A 24295-nucleotide genomic window follows, 5' to 3' on the forward strand; every position below is an offset into this window, starting at 1 on the left:
CCTTTGAGAGTATTGATAAACATTTGTCTCTTCTAGATATCTTTGGAAAAGATGGATTTTGTATATTTATATGCATGCAAGTCTATATCAATTGCGAATGCTAGGTGATTTATGAATGACATATATCTGTGAATATTAAGTGTCTGTTTACATGGATTAGCATTCATGTATCGAAGGCAAAGAACGACTGAAGAAACATTGGTAAATTTATATTTTCGGGGTCCTCAGAAAAATATCAAAAATCTAATGTATTGCAGATTTCCAAAGATATTAGAAAATAACACCAGTTTTAGCTTCAATTGAAATGGGAATTTTCACAGATTATCCGTCTATTTCTCTTAATCTCTGATTAGAGTTTTTTATTCTAAATGTTTCTTGAATGGAATCAATCTGGGGCATTGTTGATACTTCATTCTCTTCATAGCATGAATACTATTGATCTATTAGATAAAGTCGCATGAGTATTGCAACAGAAACACTGCATGGAAACCCCATTAAACTCTGATTTTGTGCAAGTGAATTCTTAACTCAGATAACAAAGCTGTGGATGTACATTTCACATTTTATTTTGTATGATCTCCTCCTTTACTTACTTGTGCAGGCCATGGTGGGTGGGTCTGATTCTCTTCTGAAGTAGTTCCCCTCACAGAGACAAGAGGCAGATGCTTCCTCGTGGCTGTAACTGTGGGGCGGACATTTACTGCATGTCGGACTTTGCGGTGAGGCCTTAAAGAATCCGGCTTTACACACTAAACAAAATAAGAGCAGGGTTTAGTACTTTGTTCTCTTTTTTAGCTGCTCCACAGGCATGAAAACAATTCCTGAAGCCTCTTTATTTACTACCAGGAACAGAGTTCCTTGATGTCTTTGGAATTGCAAACATCGCATGTATGGAAACTAAGACATCATTTTCAATTTTCTGCATACAACAAAACTATTTGCCAGAATAGTTTGACTCTTGTAAAACGTTATTTGATATTATACAATCTTACAACATAAACAAACATTTGCAATATAAAGAGACTTGTCTTCTTTCACAATTTTGCTATATATTTGCAGAGGGAAGAGGTGACCAGGAGAGAAAGTGCTGGTGAGTGGGTTTTCTTTCATATTCCATTAACAGAACCTGACATGTACATGCCAGCTTTGGTTTCAAGAGGGGTTACTCTTCCCAGCAGCACCAGGAATACAGCAATGCAACGGCGATGTCAGCACCACACCCTGAAGAGGTGAAGGGATAGGACATGCATTGGTCAGCCCATGCAAAGCTCAGGCTAGGAGCAGACATAGCTGTGGCCTATCAATGGACTGGTAGACCACGAAGGACACATAAATAGCCGAAGTATGCATTTATTAACTCAGTTGGAAATTAACAAGGGGGGTCCTGGGAGTCCCTCTGCCAGACATTAGTCCTGGTTACGAGAGACTTACCCAGAGTCTTTAGCTCACTATCTTTCACAGAGAAGAAATATCCCAAACATATCAGTCTTTGTCCTGCCCTGGGGCAGTCCAGCACCGAAATGCTAGGCAATTCTCCTCTGAACAAGAGTACCAACAGAAACCCCAGACACGTGTTTCGGTCTGGTTGGACCTCATCAGTAGGGTGGATCTGTGCCTCTCTAAGAATAGTGAGCAAGGAGTCCACGTCTGGATCCCCTTGTAACTTAGGATAAGACCCAAAGTTACATAAATATGCAAATTAACAAGGGGGGTCCTGGGAGTCCCTCTGCCAGACATTAGTCCTGGTTACGAGAGACTTACCCAGAGTCTTTAGCTCACTATCTTTCACAGAGAAGAAATATCCCAAACATATCAGTCTTTGTCCTGCCCTGGGGCAGTCCAGCACCGAAATGCTAGGCACTTCTCCTCTGAACAAGAGTACCAACAGAAACCCCAGACACGTGTTTCGGTCTGGTTGGACCTCATCAGTAGGGTGGATCTGTGCCTCTCTAAGAATAGTGAGCAAGGGGTCCACGTCTGGATTCCCCTTGTAACTTAGGGTCAGACCCAAAGTTACATAAATATGCAAATTAACAAGGGGGGTCCTGGGAGTCCCTCTGCCAGACATTAGTCCTGGTTACGAGAGACTTACCCAGAGTCTTTAGCTCACTATCTTTCACAGAGAAGAAATATCCCAAACATATCAGTCTTTGTCCTGCCCTGGGGCAGTCCAGCACCAAAATGCTAGGCAATTCTCCTCTGAACAAGAGTACCAACATAAACCCCAGACACGTGTTTCGGTCTGGTTGGACCTCATCAGTAGGGTGGATCTGTGCCTCTCTAAGAATAGTGAGCAAGGGGTCCACGTCTGGATTCCCCTTGTAACTTAGGGTCAGACCCAAAGTTACATAAATATGCAAATTAACAAGGGGGGTCCTGGGAGTCCCTCTGCCAGACATTAGTCCTGGTTACGAGAGACTTACCCAGAGTCTTTAGCTCACTATCTTTCACAGAGAAGAAATATCCCAAACATATCAGTCTTTGTCCTGCCCTGGGGCAGTCCAGCACCAAAATGCTAGGCAATTCTCCTCTGAACAAGAGTACCAACAGAAACCCCACTGGGTAAGTCTCTTGTAACCAGGACTAATGTCTGGCAGAGGGACTCCCAGGACCCCCCTTGTTAATTAACTCAGTTGGAATCATCAAAAATGCTTAAATGAACCCAGGTATTTAAATTTCATGTCTGCTGATGTCCATTTGCCTTTATGTCCATAGCATCATCTCCACAGTATTTTCAAGTGCCACACCGCTTCCAATCATGCTTTTGTTGAAACGGCAGTTGGGGCAATCCATAGTCAAGGTTCCGAAGTTCACTGTCGCGAATTGTACAGAATTTACAAGATCATAAACAGTTGGTGATATGGGCTAAGTGACAAGCACATCCAATCCTTTCACCCCCTTGACCCCTCTTATGTGCCCCGGCTTCTTTTGAACACAACCCTTCAAGTATCCTCTTGTTTTATTGGGCATTGGCACTAGTGACTCCTTCCTCACTGTTCCTGACCTCCTCCTCAATTCCCTAGTTCCCTAGGCCCTATTGTATTTTTGTGTGAGGACAACATCCTGTCTACGTCCAGTAAACACCACCTGTACTTGCAACCCACCCTCTCTGATAAACCCGTCCTCACCCAAAATCAACAAAAATACTCAATGGAGAAAACTATCTCCATCTAGAATTCTTCCTGTTAATCCCCCGCCCCCCCTACCCCCTGGTTAACAAAACAACCTGCAGGTGAGGGTGAGGAAGGGATCACCTTGTGAGGAGGTGGGGGCAGCATGTGATATTTCAGCATTTTTAAGCCAACACAAAAACAGCCGGATAAAAACTGTCTTTTTTTGTGTTCGGTCGTTAAAATGCAGAAATATCACATAGAGCCATATTTTTTAATTTAAAAAAGTCTGATTTAGAAAGACTTCTCTGTGACGGCACAGAGAGGTCTTTCTAAATCAAACTTTCATGCCCATGCCACACACAAGTGCACGCATGGGCTGACAAGCGTGGTCAGAAGAGGAAAAGGAATCCCGGGAGGTAAATATGTTTGATTTGTGTGTCTGTGTGTCTGTGTATGTATGTGTGGGGAGGAAGCGTGTATTGTGCTGGGAAGGGGGTAGTGGCCCTGATTAACAAGACACCTTGCAGGAGAGGGTGGGGAAGGTATCACCTTGCAGGGAGGAGGGGGCAGTAAATTATATTTCGGCATTTTAAATCTAACACAAAAACAGCTGAAAAAAAACAATCTTTTTTGTGTTCGGTCTTTAACGTGTAGAATTATCCCATAGAACTAAATATCCAGGCCTTCTTGCCTCCGCTGACTTCTTACTAGTCTGCTATGTCTCTGTCCATTTCCTCCTACTGCCCCAAGATGAAACCTAAATTTAAACCTGACTCCATAGCTCTTTACCAAACCAAAGTCAGGTCTACTGTTCAAATTCTCTCTACTCGCCATGCTAACTCAATTTAACAGGCCTTTGTTGCCAAAGGGAAATCATGAGTTCAATTTCTAATATACTTCCTGTCACCCTACCCCAAGATCACTCTTCAAATCTTAAAGCCAGGAATAGCTATGTAGCTATGTGGCTGCCCCTATGCCTGTAGCATAAAACACATTTCCCTGAATCACAGCACATTTTCCAATGGGGATTTGACATTATAAAATGCTTCTGTGAATTAGTCCCATTGTCTGACTGTCCATGCTTCCTAAAAGGAATCTCTTTGTAACTCCTTCTTTGCTTTGAACTATGAAAAATCTGACTCATTTACCAAACTCATTTCAACTCTTTGCTCTCATCCTCAAATGCTCTCCTCTACCGTGAAGGCTATTCTGCGCAGACCCCCCCCCCGCCACCACGCCCCTTGTCTATACACATTGTCCTCCTCGCTTCCGGTCTAACTAATTATTTGTCCTCTAAAAGTTTCAAGATAGAAAATATGTATACTGATGTTTTTTCCTCCCTCCCCTTTCTAACGATCATATAATAGCCCCACTATATAATGTATAATGTGATCTTCGCACAACCTGAGCTGAAATGCCACACATCCCCTAAGTTACCCTCTGCGCTCCAGTTGCCACAATCGTACCTCAAACAGTCAAATATATGTCACAATGTCCCTGCTCCATCTATTATACTCTCTGTTATAACAATATTATTTACCTCAGGGTTCTTTTACACTTATAAGAAGGTGGCTGCCATCCTCTCTATCTTAACGCATAGCAGATTTTAAAGCAAACAACACAGCCAGCTATCACCCAGTCTCCCTTCTCTCCTTATTACTCCAAAGTTTTGGAGTACATGGTGTTCAACCACATCACCACTTACCTGTAGCTTAACAGACCAGGCCCGCCCTCAATATAGAAGTGTCTCTCATTGTGCCACAAAAATGGTAATCAACCATATTTCCTACTTCCTTTATTCCTTCCGTAGTGTCCTTTCTCCTCTGTTGCCTCTAACCCTCCAATCTAACTGTGCTGCTCCACTCTCTATCAGGCCATGGCCTACAGGACACATTCTCCTTTGGATAGCACCCTAACTTTCTAACTGCTTCTTCTCCATATCATCGAACACTGGTACCTGCTCAGATAGCCCACTCCAGCAGGGGTCCTTGAAGAAGGTATCATGCATTCTATCTTTAGTACTAACAACACCTCCATCTAGAAGGCTATCTCCACCTTTTCATTTCCTACCACTTACTTGCTGATGACAGCCACCTTTCGTCTCCGTCCACTTCTTCACAGGTGAAATGTTCCATCATGTCTCCAGTTGTCTTATCACCAGTACAAGGCATTTGGATGCCTAACGCTAAACTCTGTGAAAACAGAAGTCATCTTCTCCTACCTTATAATGCCTTACACCTCCTCCACTCTCATATATGTGCGTGTCAAATCTATCCACAACCTCAAACTCCTGCAACCGTGGGGCCTTGTTTGACCCTCATCTCAAACTCAGACTTCTCATTACCTCTGTTGCTGTTGGGGCCCGAACAAATTCTTGAACATCCACAGCTCCTCTTACCTATCATGCAGCCAAAACATGAATTTTCAGTTTCAGTCAGTAGGCTGGACTATTGCGGCAGACTCTTTTTCAGATATGTCATCTATTCCTTTGTATCCTAAATAATGCATTGGACTTTGTAACCTGCACTATGTTCAAATGCACTGTCTCCTTTCACACTCTTGCCCCTTGGTTCCACGCAGGGGGGCTGTGCATGCAGTATGACCCGCCTCTTCAAATTCCTCCTTCTTGAGACAAAATCATTAATGGGCTTCCTTCTACAACCAATCTAGCTAACTCTATATCTAGGCGATCCTGACATTGAACCCTGGATCCCAAGCCTCCTCAACTCCTCCATTCATCTCTTACCCAGTGCCCATTTTCCCTCCTTGCTCCTTATCACTGGAACTCTTTCCTCCCTTAGATCACGAGCATATGTACGGTTCGGGCATTCAAGACAGCACTCCTCTCTCTGGAAGGGGTAGCTGTGGCACTCATTGGCATCCTCCCCTTCCTCTAAATCCCACCCCTCCTCTGCCTGTACATAAGTGAATACAATGAATTATCACTTCAGTGCCAACATCTGCTGTCACCACCCCTGTGGCCCCCACAACAACCGGGTTTCTGCGTTCACTTATCTCTCTGTTATCACTGTTAAACCACCCAGCAATGCAAATTGAGTCACTTCTATTGACCAGTTGCAAAGTATGCCTGAGGAAGCACCTTCTCCTGTTAATTAAGTAATTACCATCACGTAAACATAAATATAAAAATTCTACAATTGCCGGTTCAGACTATTAAAAATGGCCAGCATAAATGGATTTAAATTAATTTATTTCAGAATGATAATGATGCAATCACTACACAGTTTTAGATGTATGGCAATGGGTAAAACACCTCAGTCAGATGCATATAAAGTAGCCCTCCACTATAGAGTAGGGTAGTCATGAATTAAAGAATGCCATCAGAAGGTGAAACATTGCACACATTGTTAAAACAAATGATCCTTGCTTGAAGCATTGCCAATTTACTTCCTTTAAATCCCATTGTCCTAAAAAGTACCTGACAGGCCTACCGAGCAGCAGGTAGGGCCCCTAAGTAACGTGATGCTGCTGCCACAGCATATGCAAGGAATACACCATCTGCAGAAAACTCCTCACGCATCAGCAAAAACGAATGGCGTTTTCAGCTCAAACGGATCGAAAGCTGATTTAAATGCTGTGTGTGAACATTACATTGAAGGATATGTGTGGCTATTTCTGGATGACCAAACATCGTGTTAATAATAGTCCTAGAGTGATTTATGTGGAAGGAGTCTCTATGAGTGGTGGAAAGTAAACACATATTTTATTTTAAAAGTTATAACTTTTTTGTATTACAATTTTCTAAAATTGCCCCAATACAATTAATAACATATTGCTACTTACAGTAACCAAAACAACACATTACTAGTGTTTACCATGTCAAATACAGAAGGAAACAGAATACACGAACCTGCCCTGACTAGTTCCATCAGCTAAGAGCCTAAACCCTAGGCAAAAACCGGGGTTGCCTTTACCAAAGTGGGCTATCTATGAGAGTCGGCATCAGCAGAGGCGCAATCCTACTCTGAGAAATAGAAGTAACACTTAAAATCCAAGTGATTGCAATATTTCACTTTAGTCTGCTTAATACATGTTAGATTAATTGAAGGCAGGCTTATGTTCCTTTAACAGCTGTAGCACCGCCTGGTAGAGTAACCAATTGAAGCCCAACCTACCCACGAAACATGTATACCACTAGGAGACGCGTAACACCTGCAATTAACCCATTGCCGTTCACGGCGTGCCGCTGCAGGCAGACATGGCTGTTTTAAATCGCCTTGATATGGCATTGCTTTAGAAAGCACAGAGGATGTGATGCACTCAGCGTGCATTCATCCCTCTGCAAATGCCAGGAAAAAAGTGCCAGGTTCCCTTTCCATGGCATTTTTTTACTTATACTATGAATCTAAAGGATGGTGATGATGATTATTTCTTTGTAATGATAACAACACTATTCAAATGTGCAACTTAAATTTAATTTAAGTTCAATAAATAAAATACAGGAATACCAATGTAAATCAGGAGTATATACATGTCCAGAAAACTATAATTATAATTAGAATTGAGTATTTATAACGGGTTTCTAAGCACGGACCCGGGGATCGAACCTGTATTTCTCGCGTTGTCTTGCTTCAAAGGCGAGCGCATTGCCCCTGAGCGCCCCTAATGTTCATGTCATGTTACTCTATATTTATCATTTTTGTTTGTTTTAAGCAGGTAATACCTTCATTTAATTTTGTATGCCAACATATTTTACACTTTGATGGCCTTCATTCCTCCAAACGGAAGGTAGGCTTCCCCGGGGACAGGCGATGAGTGGTCCGCAGGTGGGCCAGGAAATGCATCCAGGTGCACTGAACGGAAGCTGGAGTGGTGGAACAGGTTAGATACTTTAGTCACAGCAATGTGCTGAGGCGGATAGAGAGGATCAAGGCAAGAAGGAGGAACCAGGGTAGAGTGGAGAGTGCCTGGAGGTGCGTTGAAATTTGAGGAAAAGGCGATATGGCTGGGCAGCAGTGAAGGTGAGTGGTTCAACATCGTTTTGCTTAAGAAAATTACTATGGTGTGATTTACTTTTACAGTATTACTTGGGGGGTTCTATTTTTTTTTTGTTTACATGGGGTGGTCCATCCAAGCCCCCTTTCCCCACCACTACAGCCCCCAACCCCAATCACCCACCAACCATATACCACTTAGCTCTAAAAACACATATACAAATGCACTTTCACACAAAGTAATGTGGATGAAGTAAATTACAACAAAGTAATCTAGTTCGCCAAGACCACGGTATACAAAGTGGACACGGTGGGGATGGTGTTCTACGACAGATGATGGAATTTTAGGGCAAGGCCGAGATGGGCAGATGGACAGAGGAAGATGACAGCAGGAGCGAACGGGGGATGTGCTATTGAAAACAGCCCAGTTGTACAACTCCTGATTGGCTGGCACCATCTAGGTGGATCCTAATGAATTTTGGAACATGGTAAATTGCAAGAATAATCCTACAATGCTGTCAAACAGCTTAGCCTATGATGGAGAGCCCAAAAGGGCATTTCCCGGAAATTTGGATATTAATTGTCTGAAGGCAGCGAAAGAATACCCATAGCTTGAAGTTGTATTCGAGAAGAGTATGGGCCTCATTATCAGTAGGGTGTTAACGGCGCCTGTAAAGGTGCCAAAGCTGTTAACCCCTTACCGCCCCATTACGAGGTCCGCTCGCGGGACCCGCTCAGGACGCTTGGTTTTACCAGACGTCCTTAGCGGGTCATGCGAGCGGCCCAGCATGCTAACAACCGGCTTGTCATTAACAGGCCCGTTGTTAGCATGCTCCCCATTCCCATTGAGCCCTATGGGGGCTCAATGGGAATGGGGATGGACCGGGTCCGGGTTCCCCCGAATGGGGAAATACCGGGCCCTCCAAGGTCGGAATGGCCCGGTATTTCCCCATTCAGGGAACCCGGACCCGGGTTTGGGGGTAGCCAAACCCAAAAAAGGGCATGGCTACCACCAAACTCGTAATGAGGCCCAATGTCTCCGAAATTTGTGGTGCCGTTAACTCTGAATTCAATAAACAATCCATACTATCGCACAACCAACCGGTTTGGTAAGCGTTACGCCAGCAATAACCGGTTCCAGTTGATAAAGTGCTACAGCAAGAAAACTGTTCTGATGGACCAGAATTTGAGCGACAAAGTTGAGTGCAAACCGGAACTCTATGTTATATTTTGTAATGAGGTATTTGCAAATCATGCTTGTTATTTCGTTGGCTTATTGGGACTGACAGCTGTCATAGAGGTTTGACATTGCCTCCCCAAGAGTGGGTCATCCTCAGCAAAGATTTATCCAGAGAGGTGTAGCAACTGTTTTATATCCTCAAAAACATAGAATATGATGCGTGTATGTCTTTGCCTCAGAGGTGGACTGGCTCTGAGGCCTTTTGAGACACATGTGCTTCTATGTATGTGTTGAATCAATGAGATAATGTAGTGGTTTCACATCTTTACTACCTGTGGGGATGGAAATGTGTTTGGGCTTGTTGCATTTCTGTTCAGGAAGTTGTTTCTTTGGCTGTGTGGGTTAATTGTGTCGTTTTTGAATGTTCTGTGGTTAAGTTGGTTGGGTTGAGTTAAGGTCATGTTGAAGTTAGTAGGGGGTTGTGTTGATCAGAGATTGTGCTGGTAACTAAATGGTTCTACAGGTTTTGAGCATCATTTGAAGGGGGATAATGGGGTTGGTTTGTGAATGGTTTGGAGTTGTTGGGTGGCAGTGTAGTCTTAAAAGTGGTGCTATGGGTGTGTTGAGTGGCTAGAATTGCTTGTGGTAAACTATGTCACCTGGAGGCCAGTTAGGAACACGTGTCTGCCATGTGTCAAGATTGACCTCCTTTTTACTGACCGCCTTGATCTTCTGAATGACATATGGGTTATTTCACCCAGAGTTGGCAGGAGAGGAAATTGGCGGATAGTTCTTCTATTGTTGGGGTCAGGTGCCTCAGCTGTGCGTGAGATGAAAAGCTGTGCTTTGGTTCTAATGCCTCAGAGCACTAAGACATAGGACATTTGCTGGTCGAAGAAGAAAGTAGCTCCAAGGGACCTTTCCAAATCCCACCATGCATATGATAATCCTCAGAATACTTTGATCCTGCCTTGAGACATTTTACCAATTTCATGCATGCCTTTATCATGAATGTAACACGTCAACCCTATCTAAGCAGTGGGCGTTAGGCATAAACTACATTTAGAAAGTATCACAAAACTACTCGGATGCTTAAGTCGATTCTAGTGTCAACAAAAGATATATTAATATACCAATTGAATTGTGTCACATTACCATCATAAAGGATGAAGTGGCATACTGTCCTATAATACACTGGGAATTCTAACTGCTGAATTCCATTATGGGTAGGCCTGGGCAAACCTAATAAAGTAAACTCTGAATCTGAACTTACGTTGGGGTTCAGGGTGTATGTGGGTGTGTGTCATGAGGCGATACAAGTGGCACATATGGTTGTTGTCGATAATCAGTCTTGTAGGCAGTGGCATGTGGTCACCGATAGCTTGGCTAGTCTAGATACAGGTTGAGCCGACACCAAAAACAATAAGGTGAGTAGGGTAGGAGGGTGGGGAGGGGCTAGACCCGTGACCGAGGGAAGGGGAGTATGTGGGGGAAGATGGCAGGCTGGGGGAGCAGCCATTAGGTTGCTTGAAACGCAGACTTGTATCTGTAGATACAGCCACCAATCCAAATAACCTAATTGGCTGGCTCCCTCACCCCGGATGCTGATATATAAAATATAAAAGTTGACATCTTAGCTTTGATCCCGTAAACCAGTTGTGAATCCTATGGGGGAGAGAATCTAACACACCCGGATGAAGTTTCTCCATGTTAAATAATGTCCACTGGAGCTTTGATAAACATTGAGAGTCGAAACAGGGTGTCTCCAGTGTAAAAGTGAGTAATATGGTATGACTTGCAAACTGCATGTACACGACATATATTAGACATGTATTTAGTCATTGCAATAGCTAGTCAACGCAGAAAGGATATTTAATTGTTTTGGCTGAAAGCAAAGGCCATGATCAACACTTTTTTTTCCACCATGGATGAATGTGCAGCCGCAAATTACGGTTGCCAACTTTGTGTCTGGTTCACTAAGTACGAAAGAGTGTTTTCCCCACAAGTATGGGTGTGTGCAACGTACTCCCCACATGAACAATGCGCGTACGTGCAGGGGAGTGTACAGCAATTGACACCCACTCTGTGCATGGAAAGGATGAGCCTGGAGGAGTGCGAATATCCGGCAATGCAATGGAGGACACACCTGCAAGCAGAGGTCAGGCGGAGCAACCCGATTCACAAATTAACACGAAGGCACTTGTTATGGTAGAAATGCGCCACTGTTCTAAAGTGCCGCAAATCAGATTTGAAACGTCCGCAAATCTGCAGCAACACATGTTACTATTTTAGATTTCTTTCACAGGAGTGTTTCACTTCTCCCACTGTTTGACAGCATTTTCAGGGGAACATTTTTTTTTTTTTTAAATATCACTTTCCCACCTTTTCCTTTGCTAAGTCCAACTTCCAGGAACAACGGTGTGGTGCTCTTTCTTTGTGAACTAGGTCCGTTTGTGTGTGGAAAGTGTGGCTCGGGCGATTATTTGTTAATCTGCCGGCATGTGCAATGTGTGCGTCGTTGCAGCCACACCCGTGGATTTCTTTGTGAATGGGCCCCCATGTGCTCGGGGAGCACGGGGGTGACACATTCCGCATCACACGGAAATGCATATTCGAAGGCCATTTCAGAGGCTTCTATTAAAGCGGTCTTCTTCCTCGGACTCTGTTGGGAAGGTTCTTAATAATGCAGCAGAGGCAGAGGTCTTGAAATATGCCTCGGAGATACAAAAAAAAAAAAAAGAGGTCTCTCCAAGGCAGTGTTCGCGTCACGGTTCGACTTCCGCGTGGCATTATTCTAGAGCACGCCTTAGCTTGAGCCAGACATGCTTTCGGCAAAATACATTTCCTCTGGCTGCAGTGTGTATGCATGATGGCCACGACGGGATTAAGCAGCGAGCTCATCTCCACGTTCCATTTCTTTTGTTCTGCTGAAGACAAAGCCTCGGGGGTTCCGCCCAGAAAGGCCCTGCTTCCTGCAAGCAGAACTCTCGCCTGCATCCAAACTGCATTTCACGAAGCAACGCGTCATTTCTCAATGCTATACTGTGGTCTCAGAAGATAAGTACGCATATTTAAACGTTAGCAGGCAAAGACGCCCAGATCCGTGTGATTTAATGTAGCGCGATACAAAATCAACTGGATACTCGGTGCTTGAGAAACAGAAAATGAGACACAACCGAGGTCATTTTGTAAGATGTGTAAAATGTTTGAGGAGACAACCAACGTGTGTGGTCTACGTGCAGTTCTAGTTAATTACAAACATGTAGGTTAAATTTGGCGCATCCCTGTTAACACTTTTCTCAGTCTGTAAGGTAAAAAGTGTAAATGTCTCCCACTATGTACATGTGGCAGAAGACATTCGCAATGTATTCCATAGGATTCCAAAGGTTCCCCGACGGCATGAAATGTCAAGTTGGCTGAAAACTCTTCGGCTGAAAGTCACTGCAAAAGAGAGGTGGAATCGTTACTTAAGTGCCCCCACTCCTCCTGTCAAAAGCTAGAACATCCCCTAGAGTTATTGGAATATCCAGTATGACAGGAGTGAGGAGACGAACTATGGGAAAAGTATTGATTTTTGGAGTGGGGCATCAGGTACTTTGTTCTGCCACAGTATGGTAAATGAAGGAACGAAACCGAACCAGCCATATTCCTGGGCTCCAAGTAAGTAATGTGGTTCATCTCAGTAAAATATGCCGGCATTGATATGATATGATATTATATGGTATTTAAAACGGGCCTATACACAAGTTTTTCAAGGCGCGACGAAGCAAAGGAAGGGAAACAGAGGGAAGACAGAGACAATTATCCTACTAGGCCAGGTGACAATGAGATCGCGCAAGTGCAGCGAGGGGGGAAAAGGATAAATGCAGGGGGGAAGGGGAGGGGGCAGTGCAGTTCATAGGATAACAGTAAAATAAAGAGAATAAATAAAAGTGCAGCCAGCAGGTGGCAAGTGCAAGGGTAAGTGCAGACATCAGGTGTCAAGTGCTAGTAGGGCCTGTAGGGACACAGAAACAGTCCCGGAGTGCCAACATGCCAGGTGGGCAGTGCAGGTGTGCAACTGGCGGGGGGTGGCTGGGCCCAAGATCAGAAGGTAGCCAGGTAACCCGTGCAGTTTCAGATTCAGCCAGGAGATCAGCAGGGGAGAGGAGGAGAAAAAAGCCGAAACAAAGAGGAAGGTCTTGAGGTGCTTCCGGAAACAGAGATGGTTCTCCTCAAGTTTCAGAGAGGCAGGGGAGGCCCCAGCAGAAGAAAGAGATCCACCACCAACTCGCTGCTTGGAGAAGTGACTAATCCTGCAGGAGTTGGAGGCGGATGAGCGAAGAGATGGAGAACGAGGATATTTAGGTAGAGAGAGTTGAAGGTATTGCGGTCCCAGGCCCCAGAAGGCCTTGTGGACAATGCAGAGGGCTTTGAACTTAATCCTCGCCACCACTGGGAGCCAGTGCAGAGCTTTCAGTCCTGGAGAGATGCGATCCCTAGGCTTGAGGCCAAGGACAAGTCTCACAGTCCTGTTTTGGTGAGTTGCAGAGGGCGGAGAGTAGAGGCAGGCAGATTTAGAAAGAGGCTGTTGCAGTAGTCCAGCCTAGAGAGAAACAGAGCCCTGGAGACAGTAAGCTTCTGGGGGAAGGAGAGGAAAGGAAGAATGCCTATGAGGAGGTGCAGCTGGTAGTGTGACTTCTTAGAAATGTCAGATATGTGAAGAGAGAAGGAAAGTGTGGAGTCGAAGATGACCCTGAGGTTTTTAGCCTCACAGGTGGGAGCAGGAAGAGTGCCAAGAGAGGCCGGCCAGAGAGTGACAGGAAAGGAGTGAGCAGGTGTGCCAATGAGGTGAATCTCTGTATTACTGGCATTGAGGCAGAGATCATTGGCGGCACACCACTCCTGGATGGCGGACAGTCAGAGATGAGAGAAGGAGACAAGGTGACTGAAGGGAGCCTGAAAATGAGCTGAGTGTCATCCGCATAGCACTGAAAGAGAGTTGCAATGCAGTGGGCAAGAAGTGCCAGGTATTGGTTGGACAACCAGGGAGAGGGGTGCTGTTCTTAAAATGGGCCAATGCACACACAAACACACACTCTTAATTGTTATGTCCCCCTTTCCACTGCTGATTTGCAATTTCATTGTGCAGTAAATAACAGGTCTTTCCCATTGTCGAACTCCGGGGAAGAGGGTCTTGTCGGAATTTTTACTGATGATCGGTAAAAACGTGCAGGTTTCTGCAGGGAGAAATGCTCTGTCTAAGATTCAACCACCATTATCTATAAAGTGTACCCACGTGTACGCAATTAGCTCTATGTTGGCCTCATTCCCAGCTCTAGTGAGTTGAAATTCTCCACCACCCAACTCTCTCTGCAACTCACTCACCCACCTCACACCCACTCCATCCCCCTCATCCTTTCTCTCACACGCTTGCTTTAGTTCTTACCCTCTCACTCGTGACCTTTCTTGCTCATATTTCCGCTTGCTCATCATTGATGGCACCCTCTCTTAATCATTTCCTCCCTTGCTCTAGTCTCCTTCTTTTGCATTCTCTTCCACGCTCTCTGCCCCTTATTGAATCCTTCTTTGAAACTTTGCACTCTCCTCTTTGCACCCTGCTACCTATAAATGCAAAATGCAAATAACAACAGTAAATGCCAAAACTACTGGCATTGCCAATGCTTGCAGGAAATGCTGCTTAAGAGCAGGATGTTGGCTCTAAACAAATGGAACACTCTCCAAATGTTGTGTCGCTTATTATATAGGCCGTATTGACATTGAAATGACTATTTTGTCATTGTTTGTCCTCCTTTTCCATGCTCTTGCACTATTTCTGCCCAATCTTGTTTTTCTGCAAGCTGACGTCTGTAATGTTCAGGTTTGTCTAGGGATGCTTGCATCAGGAGTATAGTAAGGGAAGGCTCTTCCTACCGGACCCTGGTTTGTGTTGGCTGGTGGCTGTGAGTTTGATAGACTGCTACTATTACTGTGTGAGCTTGACAGACAGACATTAATGATAGATGCCCCATAGCCCAAACAAATGACAGCTTATTTCCTAAGAAATCAAAATATACGAAACAATTGGTAACTTGGGGGTAGAATGCTCCTCTCTGATAACCCAACGGCAAATTTACTTTGCACGTATCCTGGACGATTTTAATGTAGTACATCCAGGATGGTTCTGGCAACAAATTTTTGTTGATAAATCGTTCAAATGGTCATTGGCAGCTATACGTTATACTCAAGAGGCCATCTCTCATTCCTGTGATGGTGTCATCTAGCTAACAAAGATTGTTGGCATTTTTTTTTAGGGTTCTGTTAGATTTTAAACTATCTGTTATTAAGTTTTATTCAGTCACAAGTATGAAAAGTGTTTAATATTAAGTTAAGGAAATGTTTTAGGTAAGGTTAATTGAGGAAATATTGTATTTTATGTAATGAAATCATGAAATGCTGTGATGTCAATTGGATATGAATTGTTGTTTTTTTAACTGTGAAAAGTTCCTTGAGAACTATTACACAAATAAATAAAAAATATAACATATAAGACTCCGACCCCAACACAATGATCTAAATTGGTTACAGAAAGATGGGGAAATGAGGACTAAAATGCCCATTGTGACGTGGTGCTTAAAGAAACTGTAGTCAAGCTTAGAAAAACTCTTTTAACTGAAGAAAAAACAATATAGTTCAAGACAAGATTTTAAAATTTCACAAATGCCCTAACCAAAACATAGGCACAATATGCAATGTGCACAAAACACACATGTAGGTCTGGGAAAACAGCCAGAACGAATTGATGTACGTGAACAACAAACATAAAACGTACATGTGGCAACTCTCATGATACAAGCACTTGCTTCTGACATACGTGCATAGCATGTTCAAACTCTGGTAGTCCGACAAAGCCATTCATCCTTCTGAAGCAGAACATATGAATTGCATTATGTCGGGTAATAATAATGTCATGACACTGCAAAAAGGATGAGTAAACCCGTTTGACATTATTATGATACATAGCTCTTCAAAAATCTGACTGACATTATGACCCGTCTTAAATACACATCTTATATATATATATATGATATGAAATGCTAGCGTTTCTTAATCCGTCCCAATGGTTTCATTTATACTGGGAAGACCAGTGCTATTTAACCTGCTCACCATAGTGCAGTGCTTTCCTCGCTGTTGTCCCAGTATCATCGAGACATGGCGGGAAGTTGTGCGAGCCCTGAATGGCTTTCGTTTAGAGAGAGCGCCAGGCTGCAGAGCTCTGCAATCAAGGCGCTGAGTGCGTCGCGGGTGCCTTCACTCCCCAGCTGGCCTTCGCAGCTGCCTTAATTTATACATTGTGTGCGACCTGACAATTTGTCCAAGAGCTGAGAGCATATTGATAGTTTACCCAATGTATGCTTTTTCAAAGGCAACACACATTTCACTCGCACCCTCAGAAGATATGAGGGGGAGAAAATGAAAGCGAAAATGCCTAATATACCACAAAGGCAGACAATAAGTAGAACGTAAAAAATGTAATTATCCTTCAAAAAAGGGTTCCAAATTAACCTCATTATGTCTCATCAAATAGGGGAGAAAGAACCAAAATGGTATGGGAACTGAGCGCGACACTGCTTTCTGTAAGGGAGCTAATGGAACAGCCAGTCAGCTCGGCGAGCAGGCTTTTCGTAGGGACAAAGGCCATTTGCTGATGTCTTCAGTGGACTGCGGGGGGGTGGGGGGGTGCCAGGGGGTCAGGGGGTGCTCTGAGCACAGGGAGCCTGCGATCCATCACAATCTCATCGGGCGATAATAGGAACATTAATGCTTTACCAAGCGCTTTTCATCCTACCATGATACCAAAGCACTTAGGCCCGTATGGGCCGCCGCCTGCTGCCTGAAGAGGCCGCAGCTGCATTGGCACATTTCGCGACGTCAGATCCAGAAGGCGGCTGTTCGGTAACAGTATGCGTGCATATATTAGCCTCCGCATCCATGCGAGCCGACTTCTGAATTTCCCGGGGGGCCCAAATACAGGAAGTGACATCACTGGCAGTTATAGGACCGCCAATTTGCATGTAGTCGCCAACTTTGTGCAACGGTGTGCGGGGGCAGAGGGGGAGGAGGCGCGCGCAGAACAGTGGAAACATTGGCTAGCATGTACTGCATATACTAAAGTCAAGTAAGAAGGAGATTTAAGCCTTCGAGTTGCATTCCAGTAGGCCATCACTGCCCCTACTCCAACCCTCTATAATCATCCAGGTTGTAGTAGCCCTCAAAAGGCAGAGCAACACAACTAGGATGGGAGAACGAAATGCCGTCCCATCCTGTGAGTGTGTCAAATGGCAGAGCAAAGACTGTGCGTGTGCCTCCTACCTTGGAGCACAATCTCACTAATTTGGTGCAAATCTCGCAAATGGGAGCATGGGAATCCCCTGCGTGTGTGTGGGCTGCAGACCCCGGATCACATGCTCACTTCTTCAGTGTGAAACTCTGGCCAAGGCTCTTTGGGCAAGCATTCAGGATGGGTCTTACACCTATAAACAGTGTGATATATTGAGTGGGCACCTCACTCCTTGGAGCATAGTATCAACCGTTGCTGGTAATCTCACAACTGAATGTACAGTTTCACTCTTGGTCATCTCAGTGACCCCATGTATATTAATGGAGTCAGTCTCCCATCTGGGAAGACAATTATATTTCTGTTAAAACACTCTGAATTTTCACTCCAGTTTTCTCGATCTATAGATCCATACCATATTCATTCAATGTGTGTGCAGGGATGATAACTTGTGTCTGAGAGAGCTCATTCTTTCATTCAGGAGAGATAAAGGGGTAACAACCCCCTGTATGTGGGATCAGGCTCATTTTGCCCCATGACCCCTCCAGAAGGAGTGAGCAGGTTTTAAGACCCTGCTGATTCTGCTATCCGACAGGCTTGAGCCTTTTATCCCTTGCCCCTTCACGGCTCCCAACTTCGTGAGCGGCAGCTTATGGACAGCAGGCATCTCCGGCCATGCCTGTTGCCAATTGAATGTAGACAGATCTACTATTTAGACACTGGGAGAAAGCCATGAATCCACATTGGTGGTGAAGAAGCACTCAACATACAGAACACAATGGTATAGTGTTGTAGTCCTGCTGAGAAATGACAATTCTGAGCATGTGAGCATTAGGCTGGATCAGTGCTACCCCATAAAAAGTGTAGAAGCCTCTGTGAGAAGTGGCAGTACTGTCCCAACGGTGAGCAGTGTAGTATTTTCACATCAACTATGCTTACGAACTTTGGGTTATTGAATAGTGCTGCTACATTCTGAGTAATTCCATCCCTTTAAATATATGAGCTCTTGTATAACCACGACAGTGTTGAGTTATTCTGATGATGACAGACTTGCTCAATAGTTCTGGTTCTGTATCATTAAATGTACTTCAGATCTTTAGAGTATCGGAAGGATAGCTCAGGGGCAACGTGCTTACCTTGGAAGCAAGACGACACAGAGCAACAAAGGTTCGATCCCTCGGTCTGCGCAACACAGGTTCGCTCCCTCGGTCCGCGCTTAGAAACCTCTGGGTAGTACACGCATTATAAATAACCAATTAAAATAAAAAGAAATACATCTGTTGAGAAGTGCTGGGGCCTTGTCAATAAGAGTGTAGCAGCTCAACTGAGAAGTGCTGATGTTGTCCCATCAAAAGTATAGCAGCCCCACTAAGATGAACTAGCATTGCCTCGACAAAAGCATAGTATTATCGCTGAGAAGATTCAACAATTATAGAAGCCCTGTTACAGCAGTACTATCCCATCAAGAGTATAGCGAGCTAACTGAGGGGTACCAGCATTGCCCCATTTCAAATATAGCAGCTCTACTAGAAAGTGCTGGCTCATATGCCTCCGCTCCCCGCCCATAGCATTCACCCTCACCACGTGCACACTCAGAGACATGCAAACAGTCTAATTTGCCCTCTCCCTGGCCCTGCTCCCTGCCCCATCCCTCGCTTTGCATCTGTACCTCCATTTCTAAAAATCCTTCTGGGTAGGGTGTACCTCTATATCTGTTCACCCCTCTTGCCAAGAGGGGTGCACAGATGTACAAATACACCAAACCCAAAACGAGTTTTAGAAATTGAGAGACAGACTTGTTTTGCATCTGTGCCTCCATTTCTAAAAATCCTTCTGGGTTGGATGTACCTCTACATCTGTGCACCCTTCTTGCCAAGAGGCGGCACAGATGTACAAATACACCGAGCCCAAAAAAAGTTTTAGAAATTGAGAGACAGACTTGTTTTGCATCTTTGCCTCCATTTCTAAAAATCGTTTTGGGTTGGGTGTACCTCTACATCTGTGCACCCCTCTTGCCAACAGGGGTGCACAGATGTACAAATACACCAAACCCAAAACGATTTTTAGAAATTGGGGGACAGATGCAAAGCAAGAGCCTCTTGCTTTGCATCTGTCCCACAATTTCTAAACATTTGACACAGTATGGATGGAACAAAGGGCCATCCATACTGCGTCTCTTCTCTCCCCGCAGCCCCCCCGTATTCGACGCCTCTGTCCGCATCCATGTACATGCACCGTTTTCCTTATTAGAAAAAGGCCTGGCCCTTGAAGGCACACTCGGTCCATCTGGTGGCAGAAGCAGCACAATCAAGCTGTAATCCGGGGGCAGCTGCGGACTCCCCAACAATGGAGAAACCCCCTAGGTATTAAGTCATAAAATGTTAACCCTTTGACTGACTTCAGCGTGAATATATATATATATATATATATCCAGATTTACAAAGGAAGCCCTGATTCATGGAATTATTTGAGTGTAAAACGCAGATTTGCGCGTCATTCTGCCCGAAAATCCCCATACGTCAAACAGGGTTTTTCGGGCAGAATGGCGTGCAAATCTGCTTTTTATACTCAAATAATTCCATGAATCAGGGGCTTAATTGTTCAAATGTTTGTTCAGCACTGGCACTACCCAGAGGGTCACAGAACGCCTCACACTGTAAAAAACAGTTGAAAAAGTGGTAAGTGAAACAGATGTTACAAAATGTTTTCAGAAGAGGGTAGTAAGATTAGGATAGACAAGTAGCAGGGGGGAAGTAGGGGTGGGGTTATGAGTGGGGTGGGGCGGGGTTGCAGCGCCAATGTGAAGAGGTAGGGTAGTCCATGCCCTGTGTGACCAGTGTGTAAATGCTTGCTTGTGTGTGCATGTTAGTTTGCAGAGTTGAATGTGTAGGAGATGCTGGTTTGCTTGTTTGGTGTTTCTGTGGGTGATGGATTTGAGTTTGTAATGAAGTTAAAATGGGGGGTTGTGGTGGATGGCTTTAAAAACAATGCAGAGTCCTTTAATGGCAATTCTTTGTGGTACATGGAGCAAGTGGAGCTGGGCGAGAGCCGGGGTGATATTTGAGTTTTTGGGTAGGTGGAGGATAAGTCTCGCTGCGTTTCGCATGGTTTGGAGGGGGGCTATGGTGCTGCTTTGGAGTCCAGTGAGAAGAACTTTGTTGAAGTACAGTTTGGAGAGAAAACATGCTTGGGCTGTGATGTGGAAGTCATCAGGGGAAAGGAGGTGTCTGATTTTACAAAGGAAGTTTCGTTGTAGATTGCTTGTCTTGGTGGCAGCAGCTATATGGTGTGTAAAGCAAAGCGATTTGACAGGAACAGCCTTCCTGCCTCCCTGAAACTCGAGGAGAACCATCTCCGGTTCCGGAAACACCTCAAAACCTTCCTCTTTGCTTCTGCTTTCTCCCCTCCCCTCCCTTGCTGAATTCCTGACTGAAATTGCACTGGTTACCTGGCCACCCTTTCTGATCTCTGGCCCAGGCCCCGTCAATTGCCCACCTGCACTGCCTCCCTGATAACCTCTGCACTTGGGACTGTTTTTTCCTGTATCCCTTCAGTCCCCCTACCAGCACTCATGTCTGCACTTCCTTGCACTTGCCACTAGCTGGCTGTTTTATTTGTCTTATTTATCTTATTTATTCCACTTTCCCATGTACTGCACTTTCCCCTCTCCCTTCCCCCCGCACACTTTTCCTTTCCCCCCTTCCCATGCACTTGCACGATCTGAATGACACCTGGCCTAGTAGGATCGCTGTCTGTCCTCCCTTTGCCCCCCCCCTTGCCTCGTCACACCTTGAAACACTTGTATATAGGCGCGTTATAAATGCCATATCATATCATATATTTGATGTGTCTGACACACACACATATGGTATAATATATGAGGGCTTGAAGCACACTGCAAGGTTTCTTTTTTTGTCATTTCATCACACATCCTGAAGTTGGGGCCCTACGTGCACTGAACGCACGCACTGCGCAAGCATGTTACAATCATCCCGAATTGTTGCCTATTAAAGAAATGACATTCCATTGAAATTACATGTACCTTTCCCAATAGCTCTTGTGAAAAAACACACAGAAGTGCAAAATGTGGCCTGCCAACCCAACAAGCTCCTCCAGTTACATGTTCCTGTTTCTAGGCGACACTGACAGTTCCTCAGATACGAAAAATTGTCTGACAAAATGAAGCATTCAGCATGGAAACTGAAAATGCGGATGAGGGAGATGGAGTCATCAAAAATATATCAAATGCTTGATATTGTGTTTAGTGAATACATCAGGACTGACATAAATGGGTAGTAAACTCATCTGTCAAGTGCAATCCTCTAAAGGAGGTCCTGCTTGCCAGATAAGGTACAAATCAGTTATACAACACAAGAAGAACAAAACAAGACATGGCCATGCGCCATTCAGGCTCTAGGAGATAACATTGTGTACCGTGGTTGAACGGTTTGCTTGAATACCTGTCAAGTAAATAAATTCAAATATGCAATCCCAATTTTCTCCTAATAGCTTTGTTGGGTGCAAGAACACTTTCAGATATAGCTGTTTTTCGAAGGTTCGTAGCACACTGGCTCCTGAAATGTGTCATTTGGTCACCTGTCCAGGCACTGTCTACTTACTGTTGTGTGTTTTTTGACCTCGTGGACTGATGGTTTGGATAGGATTGTTATGCCCCAAGTAACATTTCGGAAGTACCTTGCAATGGTATATGTCTGATACAGAAAACGTACATCATTGCTCTAGTGATAGACATGTTTTGTAGCATGAGTGCAGCGTGTAGTGCAGCACACTCCACATTATGTTCAAGGCCGAAAGTTTGAGGTTGTGAGTTGAGGACTTCACTGATAGAGCAGCTGCTGCCGGACTGCTTTAGCAATGTTATTCAATAAAGTACTTTACTTACCTTTCATCTCCTGTTTGAAGTGATCATTTAATTGTGGCAACATTGGAACCAGAACCTCGGCCACTGTTCCCCCATGAAGACTCAGCGCAGCACTCATTTTCCTTTGGTAGGCTGACTGCTGATTGAATCTGTCAGACATCCAGAGCTGGAAGAGCGCTCAATGCTCTACAGGTCTTGCACAATGAACAATACGGCAGGCTATCTCGACAGAGGAGGTGCTGCTACTTTCTTATCAGAGAAGAGGACAAAGGACGGATCGCTACATGCATGGGGAAAGGGTATTCATTGCAAGCCTGCGGCCCACCAGTCCTTGAGACAGAGACCTAATCATGTCAACCAACATCAAACTAGGTTGCTAGTGGGGCACGATATTGTGGACATTGATTCATCAGCAAAATTAGCAGGAGGACTTGAGAGCAAAGCCCCCAACTACTTCCTGGGCGGACTGCAGGTTGTGTGCATAGCCCTAGGATGGAACACCAACTAATGGATGGGAGAGACTCCAATCAACCTGCACTCGACCGACGACTCAGCAGTTGATTGTTGACTGATCGACAGAAGCTGTGATGGCAAGGGTTACTGTCATGCATGTCATGACATGGCAGGGGGATCGGTTTGTGGGATTGATGGGTGAAAGGCAGTTGCTCCACTCCTGTAAGTGGTCAAACTATTCAGGGGAGGGAGAGTCTCCATTAACTCATCCAAAGAGAGACTATGCAGGCCTGTGCAAGAGTGGGGTTTATGGAAACAAAACACCTTAAATGTAAGAGGAAAGTGGGCAGAGGGAGCTACTGCACAAACATTCCCTGCTGATCCTGTGCAGATTGGTACAGTTTAGAGACTGCTGTTGAGCATTAAAGCTCAGTATGCTGGACTGGGACTCTCTCCCAAATTCCTAGCTACTTCTGGCAAGCCTCCCATACTCTGGAGCAATGGAGGGACCTATTCAAGTTCTACTTCATAACCTCAGGCAATGAACTGTAGGGAAAACTATACCAAAAAAAAAGGTTGCAAAGCAAAAGACCACATTTAAAAACAAACAGATGAACTACATCCTACACAAAGCTTTTGTAAAAGACACGTGAGGAAATATGGTGAAGTTAGAAACCCATTTACAACAGGGGTGTATTTGTTCACAGTAAATGACAAGGCACACAAACAAATCATTTCAGCTACATGAACGTATCCCGCAACCTTAAGTAAAGGAAAAACAGCCCAATCTGGGATAAAAAGCACAGCATTATATAGAAAAGGAAAAGGAATTGGGGCCTGCATTGTTTATGTTTTCCTTCACAGGACCGAGGATCAGCTTTTTATCAAGAAGCATACAGAGACATGAAAGTACATTTTTGACAGGAGTCTGATTGCAAAGAAAATGTTATACTGTTAAAGTAACAATTACAGTGGGGAAGTGGGGAAAAGAAAGATGTGCTGCATTGTGAATACAACAGCAACTTGGGCCTTTAAATTCAAATGGCTATTCCTCCCCAAACAGCTAAAGGCATGGGGGTGGCTTTCCCAAGAAACATGAAGCTCAGTGCCTTTGAAGCTGGACTATAAAACCTTACGACACTTCCTAGATTCAGCAAAGGAACACATGATTTTCTTTGTCATCAAAGACAGGCCTTGCAGAGGAGAACCAATGCCATATAAATACAAGAAAAAGATTTGTAACGGTAGTCTTCCACCTGAGAAATCAGACCTTCCCATCAATCAGGTTTTACCAGGGGGATGCGATTCACACTTACTCATACCTGAAGTCTGCCATTTGTGATAGCAAATTGATTTCATTACTTAAGAGTTCAAGAGCTGTGTAAACAAATGACC

The 24295-nt window shown here is 44.5% G+C and overlaps 1 protein-coding gene across 2 annotated transcripts in view; it reads right to left on the minus strand.

Moving 5' to 3' along the window:
- Positions 1-24295, minus strand: part of EPHA5 (EPH receptor A5) — a 938871-nt gene that overhangs the window by 370114 nt on the left and 544462 nt on the right. For both annotated transcript variants that reach the window (XM_069630489.1, XM_069630488.1), the window contains exon 4: positions 594-749. In XM_069630489.1, coding sequence (XP_069486590.1) covers positions 594-749 — 156 coding nt within the window. The remainder of the gene's footprint in view (positions 1-593; positions 750-24295) is intronic.

Source organism: Ambystoma mexicanum, chromosome 6q (genome assembly GCF_040938575.1).
Source record: "Ambystoma mexicanum isolate Mex_15411 chromosome 6q, UKY_AmexF1_1, whole genome shotgun sequence".
Taxonomy (NCBI): domain Eukaryota; kingdom Metazoa; phylum Chordata; class Amphibia; order Caudata; family Ambystomatidae; genus Ambystoma; species Ambystoma mexicanum.